This window comes from Plutella xylostella, chromosome 2 (genome assembly GCF_932276165.1).
Source record: "Plutella xylostella chromosome 2, ilPluXylo3.1, whole genome shotgun sequence".
In the NCBI taxonomy this organism is placed as follows: Eukaryota; Metazoa; Arthropoda; class Insecta; order Lepidoptera; family Plutellidae; genus Plutella; species Plutella xylostella.
Genome location: NC_063982.1, coordinates 4,458,080 through 4,476,395, shown reverse-complemented (window position 1 = coordinate 4,476,395; position 18,316 = coordinate 4,458,080). Strand labels below are relative to the sequence as shown.

Genomic DNA, 18,316 nt, shown 5'->3' with positions numbered 1-18,316 from the left:
TAAAAGATGGACGATCCTGAATTAAACTTAATAATTTTGCCTACCTTAATAATCAGCAGCTTAGTAAATGTTGTGAAATAAATAGCAGACATTTTCAGCAAAGCTTATATCAGCAAATAAGACACCATTATTTTGAATTCCTTATTTTTATGTAAATTTTCCTTATCTTCAGAAAATAAGAACCGTGATAGCTCATGTTCGAGACACTGTTAGAAATAGCTGTTGTGTTTTCTATTTCAAAACGATTTACTTATGCAATTTTAGCTACTTGTTTGTCTTTCTACTAGTAAGTCACTACCTAAATATATTATGCAATGTCTATGTATATAGGAACTTAGGTAGGTAGGTACTTTTAGGTGCTTGTAGTTTAAATTCAAGTTAAATAATTATTATAAACAACGAACTGCATTTGAAGAATCTCTAGTAACTAGGTAGTTACTATATTTCCATACCCACCATAGGTTCCTTGTTAGTAATAATCAGACAAAAGCTATCGAAAAGTTTTGCCTAGATCATGTCTAGGTACTTAAAATGCCAAATACTTAGGTAATGGGAAGATTGTAAGTTGTAGAGCTTTAGGAAATAAGTAACTAAGTCTAAGCTTAGTAGAACGACGCAGAAAAACGACGCCGTTATGTGGGATGTGCCTATTTTGAAAGCCTAAATAATTACGATAAAATAAATAATAGATAACCGTCAGATACAGAGAGGTAAGTAGATAAAGCACATCTTGTCGATAAAAACTAGGTTTATGTTGTCATAAATTGTATGGACTTAGGTACCAGTCAGCTAAACAATGATTTCCGATGGTACTTACGAGAAAAACGGTTTACGATTTAGATAAGATTAGGATTTTTGAAACTTAGATTAGATTGTTATCATCCAATCATTATGTAACAATTGTTATATAAGTCATTCAATCAATCAATCCTTCTTATTAATTTAATAATAACATTACACCAATCGCGACGCAGAACCCTAACGATTGTGATTTTGTTTTTTCGACACTAGTAAATTAAAAATTGACTTATTACCAATATGACAAGATTCTCAATAGCGGCTTTAACATGCTTATTGGTCATCACATCAAAGGTAAATTGTTTCTAAACTAAACGCTACATTTAAGCAAAGCGTTCGCAACATCAGTATGATTCTATTTAATACAACGCTTGACCGCCCTCAACTTTTAGTTAGAGGAAGTATGTTCCTTGGCCCTCAATGTACCGCTTTTCGGCTTTTCTGAAGGCTCAGCTGTCCTACCACTACAGCCATCTATCTATCTTAGTTACACAAACTTCATAAAAACTCATATAAAAAAACCTTTTCCACATTCCAGACAGCCATGTCTCAATGCAGAAGAAGTCAACGATCAATAAACTACCTCACTCCATCACAACGGGTCATCACATCGCCACAAACTTGCTACCAAAACGTCCCTCTCTTCAAACCTACTCCACCCAAGGTTATAACTACCCCTGCAGCGTCACCATCTCTGACCATCATCACGGATTCTTCGCCAGAAGTCCTGAAGAATATGGCTAATACGATACAGTTGATGACAGTGACGAATATGATCCAAAATCAGCAGCTACCGCCCCAGGTTGTGTTGCCCATTTTGAATAAATTGTCTTCGTCTCTGTTCTCAAAGTCTTCTGTGCCGGGATCTTGTCCGTTGCAGGGGTTGGCTTCTGGATTTTCTAATAATTTAAGGTTTTATTAAGTGTTTTAGATGTTTAGAGGTGTATTTATTGTTTCTTTTAATAAATTGTTGTGTTGAATTAAACATGTTTCTGTTATTTTATCTATTTTTCCACAATAATAGCTACACTCATCATGATGGCAGGGCCTATTGATAACTAAAACAATGAAAGATTTTAGGATTTATGAAGAACTCATGAAACATATAAATGTAATTAAGTAGGTAACTACCTACTTCTACATACTATGGGTTAGGCGGTCTATTTTTATTATTGTGTTGACTTTTGGCCTCATGCTGGTCGATTTTTATAAATTGAACTTGGGTATTGTATTTTCCCGATAGAATGGCAATGCCCTCGGCTGACTTACTACGAAATCTTATTTATACGCCATAATAAAACTATAGTCATACTCTTACTTCTTTGTACATTTATTTAACCACAACCACGCTTAATAATAATAACTAGGAGAGCATCCACACCCACAGCCGTTAGCCGGGAGCGGTTCGACAGCTACACTGACAACCGGCACTGTGGTCGGAGCATAACCGAAGTTGCAGACCAGCTGAGCGGGGATGGATGAAGGGAAGACCACGTCAGCAGAACACGGGGAATACTGCCCCACAGGAGATATGTACTCCTGGTAACCTCCGTAGCCATACGAGTCACCACCGTAGTAAGTCTCAGCGACGGCAGAGCTGGAAGAGTAGGTCTCCACTCCTGGTCCAGGCACATCGACCACCTGGCTCACCGAACTGACCTGACTCACTGTGCTGTACTGATCGTAAGGCGCGTAATCAGTGTAAGACTCCAGGACCGGTGATTGGATGATGGAGTTTCCGTAGCCGTATTCTCTAGCGTTTAAAGTGTTCTCGATCAAGTCACTGACGATGAGGAGTTGAAGAGCGTTGGCCAGAGAGTTGGAGACGGAATTGTCGATCAAAGTGGTGGCGACGACGGGTGACGCAGCGATCGGGATGGTAGGCAGGTTGCAAGAGCTGAACTGGTTAGACGAAACGATCTGGTTTGGGATCTGGTTGGAGATGACCTGGGTGTATTGAGGCACTTGGTTGATCAGCTGGGTCTGCACGGGCCGATTGCAAGGCTGGCTTGAAACCACTTGGTTGCTGATGATAGGTTGGCTGTTGTATACGGTGGTACTGCATGGTGCAGGTTTGGGGCCGTTGCATGGGATGCACAGGGATGCCTGGAAAGAAAAGTTAGGTATTGATGTTTGTATAGGAAACAGAGAGTTTTAAGACCCTCCTATGAAGACCTGCAGATATAAGAGCTTTTGGGCATGGTATTTTATTACATAGCTGTTATGTAGTCGATCGATAAAGCTGTTTAATACTTTTAATGTAGCTGGTAGAAGGAAGAGTACCTCACTGTGGATGCATAAATAAAAAGAAACTGCTAGCATATTTTTACCTGAATCAGTAAAGCAGCAACAGAACAGAATATAAGGTGCCTGGCCATCTTTACAAACTTTGGTACCGTTTACAGATGTCAATAATATTATTTACAAACGCTGACTCAGTATTTATACTTGTTGTGACCTAATTTCTGAGCTATCACCGCTTTGGTGGCATAATTCCGTGGCGCAAATTTTTCAATAGTTGAGAAACTCCATTATAATCCTCCATGTTAGTAAACGAACGTAGATAAACAGCTTCTGCAACATTCGCTGCATAATATTATAACTTACTTGGCTAGTACTAAAGTATCCAGCAAAAACAGTTGAAGTTCAGAAGAAACCCAGCCCAGTCGCCCTATGTTTTATTTTCTTTTTTTACGGCGTCGTTGAAGTTCTGGACCAGCCAGTAAGTAGGTGTGTGGGAGATGGATGGATGATTCATCATCCATCTACCTTTCATGAAAGCTTCATAACTTATTGCTAGTGCTAGCTAGCTAGCTCCTCTACATAGGTGTAAAAAAATATTCCTGACATTGACACCATTATTGAAAGTACGCAATAAACTAGGGATATTTTATTTATAAATATCACAATGCTTTTAGGAAAAAAACAAAACCTCTCTACTTTAAAATGTGTTTTTTTTTGTTATCTAAGACCTAGTCTGCCTATCGTCTCTAACAATCATTACCTGACTAACGTGATGAGCTGATGGCTGATGTTTCACGATTAATTTCCGAACTCTTTCAAATCAGATCCAATCATGATAAACCACGATCGTATAGATATCGGATCTATTGCACAGGAACTGCCTAGTGTAGAAATATCTCGTATATAATATTAACAATGATGATCGTTTTTTATACACGTATTAATTTTGTTTACGAAGACAGCTGTTAAATTAATCACCATGAGTCCGTATTTTGTATTGTCAGCTATATTATTTGTTAAGGTAATGTTAAATATCAATTCTGCTGCATCAGCGTCTAGCCTATCATTGTTTACATTTACTGCTTTATTTACAAAGTCATCAACAAGGTCAATATTCCATTTGAAATAATGCTGAAAGACACCATTAGTACTGTTACCCTCTATTTAAAGTCAAAAGTCGGTTCTTTTCCACAATTCAACATACATAACTTAACTCATCATGGTTGTGAAGAAGTTTCTGAACCGACTCTAAAACCTGTTCCCTTTTTACAGATAGCAGCAGCGCAAAGGGTCATCCAGCCACCATGCCAGACTGCCCAGAACATCTACCAGCAGATCCAACAGGTCCCCACATCCCTGGCAGCACCTTCCGTCTCCAATGACTACTCCATCGAACTCTGCAAGAATTTAGCCACAGCCGTGCAATCCATGGTCCTCAACAAGCTGACAAGGAATGCTTACAGAAAACCCGTGTTTAACCAAATAGCTGGGCCATTGCTGAACGAGATTTCATTACGGCTGCAAAACAGCCAATGCCCTGCTTGTGGAAATATTCCTGTTCAATCTGTCATTAATAGTATAGGGAACCTCCCGATCCAATCTTTGCTTTCCAACAATGTCCAGTCTTTAAATAATGTGCCATCTTTGGTCAGAAATGTCCCAGTGCAGTCTTACAAGACAGTTCAGAACCCATCATGCGGGTGTCAGCAAGCCACCCCGTGTAGACAGTCAGTGGTCCAGAGACTGCCAAATGTGGCAAGGCCGGTGGTCAATCAGAACAACTTGGTCAATAATGTCCAGCAGAGGTATTCTGATGTGTATTCGGTGCTGGAGTCCTTGAAGAATCAAGGTGGATGCACTTGTAATCAGCAGAGGAATTTGTTGGGTGTGTATTGAGGGTTTAATAAGGTGGTAGTTGTAATGGAAACTAATTTATTTGCCTATTAATTTATTGAAATAAATAAACTAAGAATTGTGAAAATATTATTACGTTGTCTTAATTTTCTGTATTATAATTTATAATGTTATCTGAACATATTATACTCGGTTATCTACTGAACCCAAAAACCTGTATTTAATACACGATCATATACACATAAATACAGGTTAGGTATAAAAGCAGGTAGTATAGCTACATCATAGTTAAAATATTATATTATACATAGGTACATAAACAATCAGAAATAAGGTAAATACAAGTGCAAATGTTTGCCCTGGGCGGGATTCAAACCCACGGTGCTTGGCTTCGGAAGCTGGTTCACTACCGCGGCTTCATCAACATCATCATCATCAGCACGTAATCGTCCTTTACTCCTGGGACCAAGTCCTTCTATGGAGGGCCGCAATTTTTTTAAATCTCTGTAATACAAATGAGAACTGAGAAAATAAAAATAACGAAATTAACGAAGTATCTGTATGTCAAATAAATTCTTCACACTCTGTAATTTTTCTCCCCACGTTATACAGGGTGTTGCAAAAAGTGTATACTAACCGAAACCTACGTGTATAGCATCTGATATCTAAGCCCGCAAATTAAATCAGAATGTCATAGTTAATTCGCAAAAAAAAATATTCATTCTCCATAGTAAAAAGCCACGTGACCAACAAAGTTTCTATCATGCCGTAAGCCACGTTGGTTCACGACTTGTTTGTAGATGTGAGCTAATTATGGCCTCATGGAGTACCCGAAAAGAGCCTCCTTGAGTGACGTATCATCTGTTCCTTAAATATGACTGGCGGACCCTGGGCTGTCAGCGACTGACAAAAATCCTTTTACTATGGCGATAAGTCCTGGTCTAGGTCTAGCCAATGAGTGTTCGTCACTGACACGATAATATTAACCTCCTGACCCCGTGTCACTTTGTCAAAGTACAAATTGTTAAAGGGATAGGTACTTTATATAACTTTAAAGGAATAACTGGGATACTCCATAAAACTTTTAATATACGTATTTTTAAACTATATATTATATTTTTTTTCAATGTCCTACTCATAGCACGCCAGGTGTCAGGAGGTTATAGTTAATTAATATTATTATCGAATTAGCATAACGCTTACCTAACCTATCTTTAAATCTAGTTAAAATCGAACGAAATATAGTTGTGAATACTGCATCAGTGGTAGCGCTCCCGCTCCCGTGGGCCGGGTCATTCTATATGACGAAAAATGAAGTTTCAGAACCAACTAAGACTTTATGTCGTTGTATTAAACGTGCCGATTGTACGACAGCTCTCGTCCGTTTGTTTTTTCTTCAGTACGTATAGAGTAACCCTCCTAAACTTGGTTTTTCGTAAGCTATTAGTAAAGTCCCTTTTGCTATTCGTCAAAGTTTTGTGCTACGGTAAATTCGATTCGATCCTCGGCAGATTACAATAATATGTTTTCATGACTTGGATGAAGGGTGGCAATAGGCTCACCCCATAACCCTATAATTAGGCAGGCTGACCGGTAAAATAACAATGTTTCGTATATCGCCTGCAGAATCACCGAATAAGCATAAGTAACTAGCGCGTATTGTACAGTTAAAAGGCGCCAACTATTAGATATACTTAGGTCTCAAATTAAAAACCAATCACGAGTGATAGAATAGAAAGATTGATAATGATTAGCGACATAAATATCTAAGCCATTTCTTCATAAAGTCACGAAAGCCTTTATCTCCCGATGGCAATCAATAAAAGTTAAGAAGTTTATAAATATTAGTCATTCGTTGCACAGAGATTTCAATGAAGCAATATGGCGCTAACTTTCACATCACTCTTATTTCTTACATCTATTTACACGGTGAGTTTCACATTTTTTATCGCTAAGCATTTAGCGGCAGCTACACGAGTTCTTTATCGACGTAGATAAACGGCACTTCTTTACTTTCTTATTTTTTTCACTATATCGCGATTCACCATAAATATGTGTGTGATTGGTAGACCGCGCATTAAACTAGTTTATCAACGTTAATAACGAACCCGTGTAGCAGCCGCAGATGTGATAAAATCCTTTGCCTTGTCATCATCAGTGTTTACTTATCGTTCTTCTCCTTTACAGGTGTCGTCACAGTTGCAGCCATCATACAGTCAATACTTTCAGTACCCTCCTGCCGCGCCGCCTCCATACCCATCGAGTCCTAGCTACGCTCCTAGTCTAAAACCTTTACCAGAAAGTCCACCTGTGTACCGCCCGCCACCGCTTCCATCTCAATTTCCATCATACCCTTCGCCACCAGTCCAGCCTCCGCCGCCGAGGTTTAACCTTCCACCGGTACCTTTGTCACCACCACCGTTGTCACCACTACCAGCATTGACCCCTTGTGATGGTCCAAAACCTCCGAAATGCCCCTCGAGTTCAGACGCCGAAGTGATCAACAATCTAGCTATAGCGCTGCAGTATTTGGTCGCAAGTTACATTATGACTAGAAGCCCTAAGAATCCTTTCCGTGAAAGTCTAGGTCTTCCAACAATGCCTGTTTTTGAAGGCTTAAAGCCGTTACCTCCGTTAGCATTACCTTCACCTGTCAGGTATACCTCTGTTGCTCCACAGTTCTTTTCATCTATACCCTCAGTATTACCTCAACAATCTCTATACCAAATAAGGCCGAATATTTCCCCACAAATCCTGTCTTCCGTCCAACCTTCCTACGTAAGCACATACGATGTTCCTAGGTCGTCTTTTAACCCTCCAACAGGGTTTCCTAACGCCAATTTTATTGGTTCTTCGTCGTATGGTGATTCTGGTTCTCTGGTGACCAGTTTTGGCAACCCTTACGGTCCACCTCCCAAGCCCTGCTCAAGATGTCTGATGTCGCCTTATGAAGCTATCGATACTAACAGGGACTTTGTTACGATGGATTTCTATTAGGTAAATAATTTGGCTTTGGTAGGTTGTAAGAAATGTAAAGCTAATTGTTGATATGTTTATTTATTTTGTACATAATGGAGTGTAATGTATAACATTAAGGAAATAAAAGTTTTATAAATGTAAAACATTCAAGTATTTCATTTCGATCAAATTAACGTTTTTTTAAAAATAGGTGGGTACTTACATATCCCTCAAATGTTCCTTTTCTATAGATCTCCATTACAAAGTTTCCGATTGTATGTTTCGTGGGGAAAGTTGCTCAGTTTGACCAGTTTCAGTTAACAAGAAATTCAATTCAATAGCATAGTAGGTACCTATAACTTATATCCACGGTACCTATAACTTACATCCACCACGATAAAAGTAAAATTAAACATAAAAATGTTATGTAAGTAAGTAAGTATACAAACAATAAAGGTATTTGCAGTGTTAGCATTTAAACTGCAATTTAGGGCGTGATCAGCAAAACATAATTTGAACTCTGTGGAGGCCACGGTCAATATTATTTTATGTCATAGCTACTTCATTATATTAGCGATTCAGCTAGTTGGAAATCTTTCATTGATATTACGCGGTATAACCTGAACTTGAAGTATTTATTGATTTAAAATTCAAGAAGTAGCCTAACCAACGTTAAAAACCCCCGACATTCAAATCTAAAAGTCGCATATCTGTTGAACGGCTTAGCCGATTTTGATAAAATATAGGTATAGCTAAGAACACTTAGGATAACATTACCTATGAACCTAAATGAAATTTGGATCAGCCGTTTTGGAGCTACGCTACCGCAGACATAATATAACGCCCCTTGTTTTTCTGTCGGGGGTTAAAAATAATAAAAGTGACGACAACTCACGTTGACGAATAACTCATTATGATGTCCTTTAATAGGAGCAGCAACCCTTTCCTCCCTCGATGTTTTATGCTATAATAACGTTGATTAGAGTCCGACAATGCTATCTTCGCAACATAAACAAATGCTTACACATAAGAAATCATTATATCAAATATTAGTTACGAGTTACCAATTTCTCATTAATTTACGGGTCCGAGTCACAAAAATTACCTGGCTGATTCACACACTGTTTAGTGCGAGTGCGAGTAGTCTACGAGTAGACGTACAGTGCTCCAAAATTGATAATGCGCATAGAAATCTTTGACAGATCGGTTGTTTTCGATTATATGTCACATGATATTGACTCCTATTTCTTTCGAACAAGGTGCAAGATGCAAGTGTATTTTTAAGGCTCTTACGATTTAATGATTCGGGTGTGAAGATCTGCATGTGCATTATTAATTTTGGACAAGTGTACATTGCTGAGTATGTACGGCAGATTGAAAAGTTTTGTAAATACTATAAATATACAACAAGCCCAGCAATGTATGTCTACTAAACACTCGCACTAAACAGCCTTTACTTCGCGCGGCTTCGAGAGCGTCTGCGACGGAAAACTTTTGTCACGTCACGGGTCTTGCACCCCGTGCTAGCCTAGCAGGTAGTGGTTGGATGTAGAAGCGGACAGAATATTGTGGCTCTCCTGGGGTGAGACCTATGTCAATCTGTGGACTATTGGCTGATGATAATAATGATGTGGTAATTTATCTATTGCAATGATACAATCAATTAAAGTGAAGAAATATTGATTAAGAAGATTAGAATATACCTTATATTATGTTAAGTTTGCTTGTTATATAATTTATACACTTAGAGGAATTAGAAATGTCGGTACTCTTCATTTTATTTCAAGCGGCCATTTTAATACAGGTAATAAAAAACTTCGTTAAACGTTGTTTAATAAGTTGATAAATTACCACCTAATTGGCCATAGTAAGTCAGGTCAGGCCACTTACTCCGCTGGCTCAGCGACCCAAAGTGAGTCTTGTCCTCCGATAAAGAGATCGCCACTTCTGACGGCCACCCTTCACCTTAATATTAAATAACTATTTTATTTATTTATTTTACAGGTCGCTATAGCTGCAACAAATGAGCCTCTTCAACCAATACCTGAGTCTGTTCTAAATACCAGTAATAATAATGAAGAAATGAACCCAAAACAAGACATTACTTCCACTACTGGATGTCCCTTTTTGAGAAACACTAGAAGCGTTGTACCAAATTCCTATAGCCTAGTTAATCCAAACAACAACTGTAATAATGTTAATTTAAACTTGGCTAGTATAGACCAAACTAATCGATTTGCCAATATAGATGCCACAAATCTTGATTGTAACAATGTAGTCAACAATATAGGTAGTGCACCATTTAAAATAGGGCCTCTATCTATAACAAGTATAGCGGAAAACCAACCAGGTCTTATTATCAATGTAGTCGATGATAAGTTAGTGATCGGTGGTTCTATTAAAGTAAAAGGACAAATGCCTATCTATGGTTCTATAGCTGTCAATGGAAATGTCCCAAGTGACGGTTCAGCGAATCTGCAAGTTATAGACTCAATTGTCAACTTCTTGGGACAATAAAAAGAGTGATAGGGTTTTTAAGGGTATGTTAAGATTTTCTTAGATCTGTAAGTAATTTATGATGGGCTAGTAAATAAATGTTTCTATAATCAAGAACTTTTCTATTATTTACACTTTAACTACCTATAGTTTAGTCACCATCACTATTTTTACAACGCTACCAAGTTGATCTATGACTTCATAATGTTCCGTAATAAACGATGAAACTATACAGTTTCACATGGTTTCACCCACTTTTTGAATTCGATTGTACATGAAATCATCTTTATCGCTTTTCTTTATGACATCCTTTACAACACGCTACTTTATAAATACAACCTACGGGTTCAAACCGTACATTTGAACCAAATATTGTATACAACCATGAAGAGAAACATGTTATTGACCTTTATTTTGAGCTGTTTACTTATTCAGGTCAGTCATTTTAACTTTTACTTCATTTGTTTCTTATTTGTACCTTATTGAGTACTTGCAGTTATTTACTGGATTAAATGGTTTGATCCCTGTTCTGCTGTTGTCCCTTTATTCATATACCATATATCGACCACTTACGTCTTCAACTTTTTTTTTTTAATTTCCTACCCTTGATATCTAGGTCCCTATACTAAGTATTCTTGTAATTGTACAATTTATCATGATCCATTTTTGTTTTCAGTTTGCCCGAGCCCAATACTGCGGTTGCGGTGCACCAGCGAAAACTTACGCCTTAGTTGAAACCTCTTGCATCTCTCCCCCATCTTGCTACTCTTTCCCGATCCTTCCTGTTCTACCTTTAAAGCCTTTGTCACCGTGTGCAGCGCAGCTATTGGCTTCTTTGCCGATACCTTCAGATAATCCTTTGTTGCCTCCTCAATCTCCAGTGTCAGCGTATGCTAACCCTGTGTCAGCGTGTATGCCACCTGCCATACCACCGTCTTGTGCGCCTTGTGGTTATGCTAGAAGAATATGTATTACGCCGCCTTTTGTATAAATGTTATTGACTTAAGTATAAATAATGGTTATGTTATACTCATGTTTTACCATGTGAATAAATGAATTATTTAAGAAATCATTTTCTTTTGTTTACCTTTTAGAATAGGACTGCATATCTTACGTTTAGCATTTATTTAACAATGGTCTAGTAACACCTGAGTAATTTAAAGATAATTATGAATATAAAGAACCAAATACAAAGGAAGCAAAATGTATCATTGACTGAAGAGATAATGGCACATATAAAACCAGAGTGCTTACTTATTTCTGTTTACTATTATAAAAATATTATAATGAATTTTAAATTCACTGCACTATGGTATCATTCACTTAGTTTTCTGGTAAGAATTAACTATTATCATACAACCTTTACTTGCGTTTGCAAGAAATGGCTCATCTAAACTTTAAACCTATCTAGCTTTTTAAGAATATTTTTCATATCAGTTTTAATGAAACGACTAGTCATTTTATTTAAATATTTTTACAGATGCTGCTACCAATCATGACCTCCCGCCGACCTTACAGTATCCAAAACAACTTTCAATCTCAACAATCTTCAAAAACTATTCCAGTATCCAATTATGACGGATCAATAACTAGAGCGCCTTTGAAATTAATCACACCTGTTCAAAATAGACCGGCATCTAATGTTTTCATGAAACAAACTGTGCCTATGACTACTCCTACATCTTCTAAATCACAAAAAGTCATAACACCAGTATCCACTTCTGCAAGCTCAACATCTTTGTCACCAACAGCATCTTCTGCTGCTAAAAAAGCTCTGATGACTTTAAACTTACCAAAAAACTCTCCATCTTTACCTTCAGTGCAACTTTCAATATCTTCAAGTCCTTCTACAGCGTTGTGTATGACATCCAGCTATGTTGCACCAGCCCTACCAGTTGCTTCATCTTCACTAGATAACGATTCAATTGTTTCTAGTGAGTTGGCACGTTCTGTGTTTAATTACGCAAATGAAGAATTCGTTGCAGTTGTTGACAGTGATTATGAGGTAAGATTAAGGTTTTTTAACTTACGTACTTTATTTTCAAATATTGCTACGAATGGTAATGTACTGATAAAATAATAATAGGATTGCTATAACTGTGTAGTACTCGTAGCATGGCAAATAAAATATAAAATACCTACTAGCTCTTCCCGAAAGTGAATTCGTCATCACCATTAACAGCGCATGGCAAGTGGCCCAGCCAGTGGCCAGAATACGAGACAAAACTTCCCGACTAACCCATGTGATTGTGAGGTATCTTTATCAACAAGTGCTTCTGCCTAGACGAATTAACTGCTGAACGAGACATACCAGATCTATCTATCGTGGCGAAAAGAATTCCACATTTATCCTCTAAGGTGAGCCGTTATGCTTGAAACACAAACACTTATGGGGTGTCTAGCTATTAAACCATCCACGTCCACGTTCACATAGTACTAAGTAAAATACTTACTATATTTATTTATATTGTTTCAGGCCAGTTGCACGTTATCGACAACATACTGTAATAATAAGAAGTCATCAGTTATTTTACACAAAAGCTACGAGGAGACTGCAGAAAAAAATGCAGAGTTTTAAAACAACAAGTGAATAAATAAATACATAATCATGATGTTTATCATTTATACTCATAATTATATTTTATACCTATATTCTATCGGTAGGTATACCTATTGGTTGGTGGTAACAACAAAACAATACGTTACTCATTCATAAAACTTTTATTTGTCAGAGTTTTACTAAATTAACTCAAACATAAAATACAACAAATGAACTAGTACATCTAACAAAAGATATAAAGTAACGCCCCAACGACCCACATAACACATTATTTCACATAAATATTTACAAACATGGCGGGGCAATCGGGATCTTCCTGCTGTAACTATTCCTACTACAACAGCTGTTGCAACCTGTCGGTAAAACAGAGGGCAACAACGGACACACAGGGTTCACTATAGCAGACACCGGAGATGCAGCCGGTAAAAACGGATTCAACAATGCTGACGCCGTCAGCAATTCTGGAAGGGTCACGTCTGATAACACACCACACGGTGGTATACCGGGGTTTAATGGCTTACGGCAACCACAAGATGGGGGCAAAACTGGAGAGCACGGCGATGGGGGCAAAACTGGAGCGCTACACGGTACAGGCAAAAGTGGAGAGCTACAACCACATGAAGGTGTAAATGGTGAAGCTAAATATGGACTAGGAAGTGGGAGAGATACAGGCGTTGGTGGAATTGCTGATAAAGAGTAAGGGGATGGTAGAAGTGGGGGGTTACAAGATAAGGAGTAAGGTGATGGGGCTAAAGATGAGCAGGCTCCAGGGTAGGCAGGTGGTGGCAGAACTGCTGGATATCCACACGATGGAAGATATTGAGATTGGACCTGTTGAGGTATTTGTAGAGATTAATGTAAGGTTTTTAATTCAAAAGAAGTATTCAAGAGGTGAGGTTAAAACCTACTTTAATATGGTGACAAAAAATAGGACGTTTTCTGGCTACAGACGTTAGGCTGCATATTTTTTTGTGAAATTTGCTACATAGGAAACTGACACCCTGAATTAACTAAGTATACTATTAATATATTTATTTATTTTTAACTACTTATTTGTTTAATTATTTTATCTTTATAACAAAAATATTACAAAACTATAAGTACATTTATATAGGCTACTTTTTATCCCGGAATTCGCACTGGTAAACTTTATATAAGATTAGCGAAGAAAAATTATACTCACATTGTTAAAAGCTATTAGCAGACAAGCTAAAGTGAATAGAATCCGTGACGACATTTTATTATTTGAATCAAAATTCTAATAAATTTCTAGATTTATAATGAACCATGGCTTGATAGTAAATAAAATTTTGTAACGGTCTTGTTATTAAATAGATATTGTTTTTCAAAATTTCTTTCATAATCTTCTGCCATCATCACAAATTCATTACCAATAGTGCACAAAATGTTTGGCAATAAAATAATATTACCTACTGATGGTAAAACAAAACCGAACACCTACTTATCAATCACATAGTTTGCAATAGGTCCAAACAAAAACAAAAAACACTTTTACAATCACAGATAATAATAATTTATTTCAAACATTTCACATAACATTACCAAAATAAATACTCACTAGCACAACTTACACAACCTAACACATAGGGGGAGGAATAGGAATCTTCCTTAGGAAATTGTTCCTGTTATTCCTAGGCGTAGCTGGAGGCAGACAGTTGGAGGTCGGAGGGGCAAGGGCAGAGACAGGAGAAGCAGCGGGCAAGAACGGATTACCAGCAGGGACCTGGTACTGAGGATATGCTGGTAACGTCCTCGGCACAGATACCACATTTCCTGGTGATGCCACATACTGGGGCACAGGAGAAACCACAGTATTTGGGACCACTGGTCTTGAATTCGGTATTACTTGGACTTGATTGGTAAACGGTTGAAGAACTGGCCTGTTGCAAGGTGCATTCACAAATACTTCTTGAGGATACGCTACGGCTCTGTTTAAGTTCGAAGCGGTTTTGAGTAAGTTCAACCCCCTATCGCAGGGGGCTGGTATAATGTTCTGGACTAAAGGGGGGGATGGCAGGATGCTTCTTCTGAACAGCTGGGCTGATGCGAAACTGGATGATACGGCGATGGTTAGAAGTAATGTTCGTAGTGTCATTGTGATGGTGGCTTCTGGAAAAAATGAAGGGGCAAAGGTTAATTTAACTAACTACTTTGGCTGGTTGTCGGTTAAATAAAGTCCGAAAATGCTAAGTTTGCAAACTAAAACAAGCTTATCAAGACGTGGCCCCATTGCTGATATGGACGCATAAAAATCTTTGTAATTATTGAAACTGACTCATCATTTAGGGTAAACTACCCAATTATTGACACTTTAAGACGAGTTGTCTGCAAAACTGGCCATAAATACGCATAAAATATTAGTATTGTGGTATTTTTTTCTGTAGCGGTTTCAGGTGTATATTCATTTATAATATTTTTGACAAAACAATGACCCTATAGTCTTAGTTTTTTATTATCAGCTATAAATTTGAAAGAACCCCTATTTTCCAATTATTGACACGCGTTTTCCAATTTATGACACCTCCTGTACCAATTATTGACATGCTTGATATTAGGTAATAAAAACCGTTTTTAACAGGAATTAAACCTTTGGGAGGGTACCATGGGTCCGGTTCTCTATTTGGTATATCACGGTGATATATTGAAACACCATAAGTGTCACATACCATAAGTCGTCAGCTAGTTATCTGACATACCATATGTACTGCATGTAATACTGATGCTAGCAGACTAGTCCCACTGAGTTAGGCTGCTTCGTCTCATGATCTCCTGGGCATTTCTCAAAGGTTCCAGCCAGTGCGTCCTGCTGCTGATGCCATATGGTTCAGAAACGTGTTGACGGCTTGGCTAACAGGTCCACTGATATAAAGTCGTAATGCGGACTGAAATGGGGTAATCAATCCATCAGAGAACCAATGTGAGATGCCAATAGGCCAGCCACCCAAGAAGAAAGACAGTTGGAGTAATCGAGTTCTCGAGTGGAGGTAACGAACAGGCAAGCGTGACATAGCACGCCTTTTGGCCATCAGGACCAAGGCTGATCTTAGACATGTACCTGGTAAGTAGCTGCTGGAAGAGAAAGGCCAAAGAAAAAGTGTGGTGTAGCTTTGTCACATCTGTATTGATGAAGACCTCATGAATCATGAATATGCCTCTGATATCTCCAGTTTATGCTCGCAGAACTACACGTAGCATCCTTGAGGGTTGGCCTGTAGATAAACATGTTCAAGACTAAGGTAATGTCCAATGTCCCAATCGAAACCAACGATACCGCTGGATATCATTCAATTTTGTGAATCTTAACACCTATCTTGATCATTGTTTACCCGCCGGGTCAGAATCCCAGTTTTAATAGATTACGAGGTGGATTCAGCTGGGTGGGAAGTGTGCAGGACACTTTTGGACAGGCAAAATGATGACAGGTGGACGTAGAGCAGTTGGCAGGCCACCTGCCACTGATAGTCAGACGACTTCGTATAGGTTGCAGTGAGAAGACTGAGAAGTGAAGCAGGAAAAGTTATTTTTTGAGTGTCATAGTATAGTAAGCTCCCATAAAAATATTTATCGTTTATGAGACTAATTATTGACACTTTGCCTATATATAGACATGTCAATAATAGGGAAATAGATTACTGACACTATGTCGATAATTGGATTTCACTGTATTGACACTGTGTCATGAATTGGAAATTCGTGTGGGATAAATGATTAAATAGTGTTAACATGATCATTATAGGATATACTACCGGAAAAAGCAAAAATATTAACATGAAAACAAAAAACATTCCTTCCAATTATTGACCCAATATGTCAATATTAGGAAAATATACCGAAAGTGCTACCTTTGACACCACCTAAATTCGAAGTTATAACCGAAAATAAGTGGTTTTTGAGGTAAGAAATGGAAAAGGAATTTTGTTCACTTTTCAGTCCAAATAACAAATTTATAATTTTTTAAAGGAAATACTAGCAAATTTCTTCTTAAAGTAGCCACTTTCCTTTGCAAAAAGCGATCCAAGATGGCGGAATTTGAAGATGCAACGGAGAGGCATGAATTGTCTATGTTTTATTGGTCAGCCATTGCTGTAAAAAGGACTGCCGAGAGTTACCATTACAGAATAACTATTACTGCTGCATCCAAAGATAAATATCACTAAATAGAACGAAGCGTTGTCTTGTTTTCTTTAATTATTCCGCGCTGTGTCAATAAATGGAGGGGTGTCAACAATAGGGTAGTTTACCCTACATGTTGCAAACTAAGTTATCGGACTCTATTCGCTTTATTACTGTGAAAGGGGTAATAAAGTCCCCTGGTTAGATAATACAGGATATCCCGTAAATAGTGAAGCCACGGAAAGAGGGTGACACAATCTGAACAACTTGTGTGATATAGCACTATTTTTATTTAGGTACATACACAAAAAAAAACTAAGCTACTCTGATGAGTCCAGCAAAGTAGCAAATAATCAACTGAAAATAAATAACGGAACTTACCAAAAATGATACAGGAATTAACTTTAATCTCATGAAGGGCTAACTGATTTCTGTTCAAGATTATACCTGCAAAGCCTTTATAAAGAGGTAGTAATGCAATAATTATCTTTGAAATAAATATTACCAATATCGTTTACTTATCGTTGGAATCATTGCCACAATTTTTATAAATTCACATGTGACTTGATGCTTTATCTGTTGTAGATTTTGAAATGAGCGTTGTATGATTATTAATAATGTAGATTAAAACATCCATCTATCAATGGTTTTAATTTGCATTTTAATTTTTATAACACGAACAAAGCTATACCAACAGAGAAAACAAAACCTGTACCTACTTAACATTGGACATGACAGCTACATAGTAATCTGCTAAAATCAGGCTCAAGGGGCTCAAGATCCAGTTTAATGCATGTCCTAAAATCGTCTAGAAAGAAAACAAAACTATTTTTTGAGATCGTTTTGAACTTTTTATTTTATACATATAAAAGGCTAATTCAAGAACTAAAATAAAATTATTACAGTGTCACATTATTACAGTTATTTTGCGTTTAAAAACCGTGATCTCCCTTATATGAAAGGCGGGCAGATTCTACAAGCAGCCCTATTGCAGGTAGTCTGATACACCGGCACGGAACAACCGCAAGTAGTCGGAGTAGTCACACAGGTAGCCAGCGTAGTCACAGCCGGCACGACCGTAGTCACAGTCGGCACGACCGTAGTCAGACCACTGCAGAGAGTAGTCGCCGGAACTGCGTAGGTTGGGCGGTAGATTGATAGAGCTTGGCTGTTGAGTGCCTGAAAATGAAAGAGTTTATTGATTGTAGCTGGATGACGAAGGCTGAGAAGAGAGCTGCTGAGATAAAGGCCTATATCCATACGTCGCATGTT

General features: G+C 37.9%; 2 protein-coding genes and 1 long non-coding RNA gene across 3 annotated transcripts; 2 read left to right on the top strand and 1 right to left on the bottom strand.

The window, feature by feature from the left end:
* Window positions 1-2,113: 2,113 nt before the first annotated feature.
* Window positions 2,114-3,224, bottom strand: LOC105394518. The gene is made up of 2 exons (XM_011566423.3): window positions 3,129-3,224; window positions 2,114-2,904 (listed from the first exon to the last, which is right to left on the bottom strand). The coding sequence occupies exons 1-2, from the start codon at window positions 3,174-3,176 to the stop codon at window positions 2,149-2,151; spliced, it is 804 nt and encodes a 267-aa protein (XP_011564725.3). The 5' UTR covers window positions 3,177-3,224; the 3' UTR covers window positions 2,114-2,148.
* A 767-nt stretch (window positions 3,225-3,991) lies between these two features.
* Window positions 3,992-4,940, top strand: LOC105394519. The gene is made up of 2 exons (XM_011566425.3): window positions 3,992-4,063; window positions 4,315-4,940. The coding sequence occupies exons 1-2, from the start codon at window positions 4,022-4,024 to the stop codon at window positions 4,936-4,938; spliced, it is 666 nt and encodes a 221-aa protein (XP_011564727.3). The 5' UTR covers window positions 3,992-4,021; the 3' UTR covers window positions 4,939-4,940.
* A 7,103-nt stretch (window positions 4,941-12,043) lies between these two features.
* On the top strand, window positions 12,044-12,956 carry LOC125488747. Its single transcript, XR_007266463.1, has 2 exons — window positions 12,044-12,355; window positions 12,827-12,956. It is a non-coding gene; the product is annotated as an uncharacterized LOC125488747 (long non-coding RNA).
* Window positions 12,957-18,316: the final 5,360 nt, after the last annotated feature.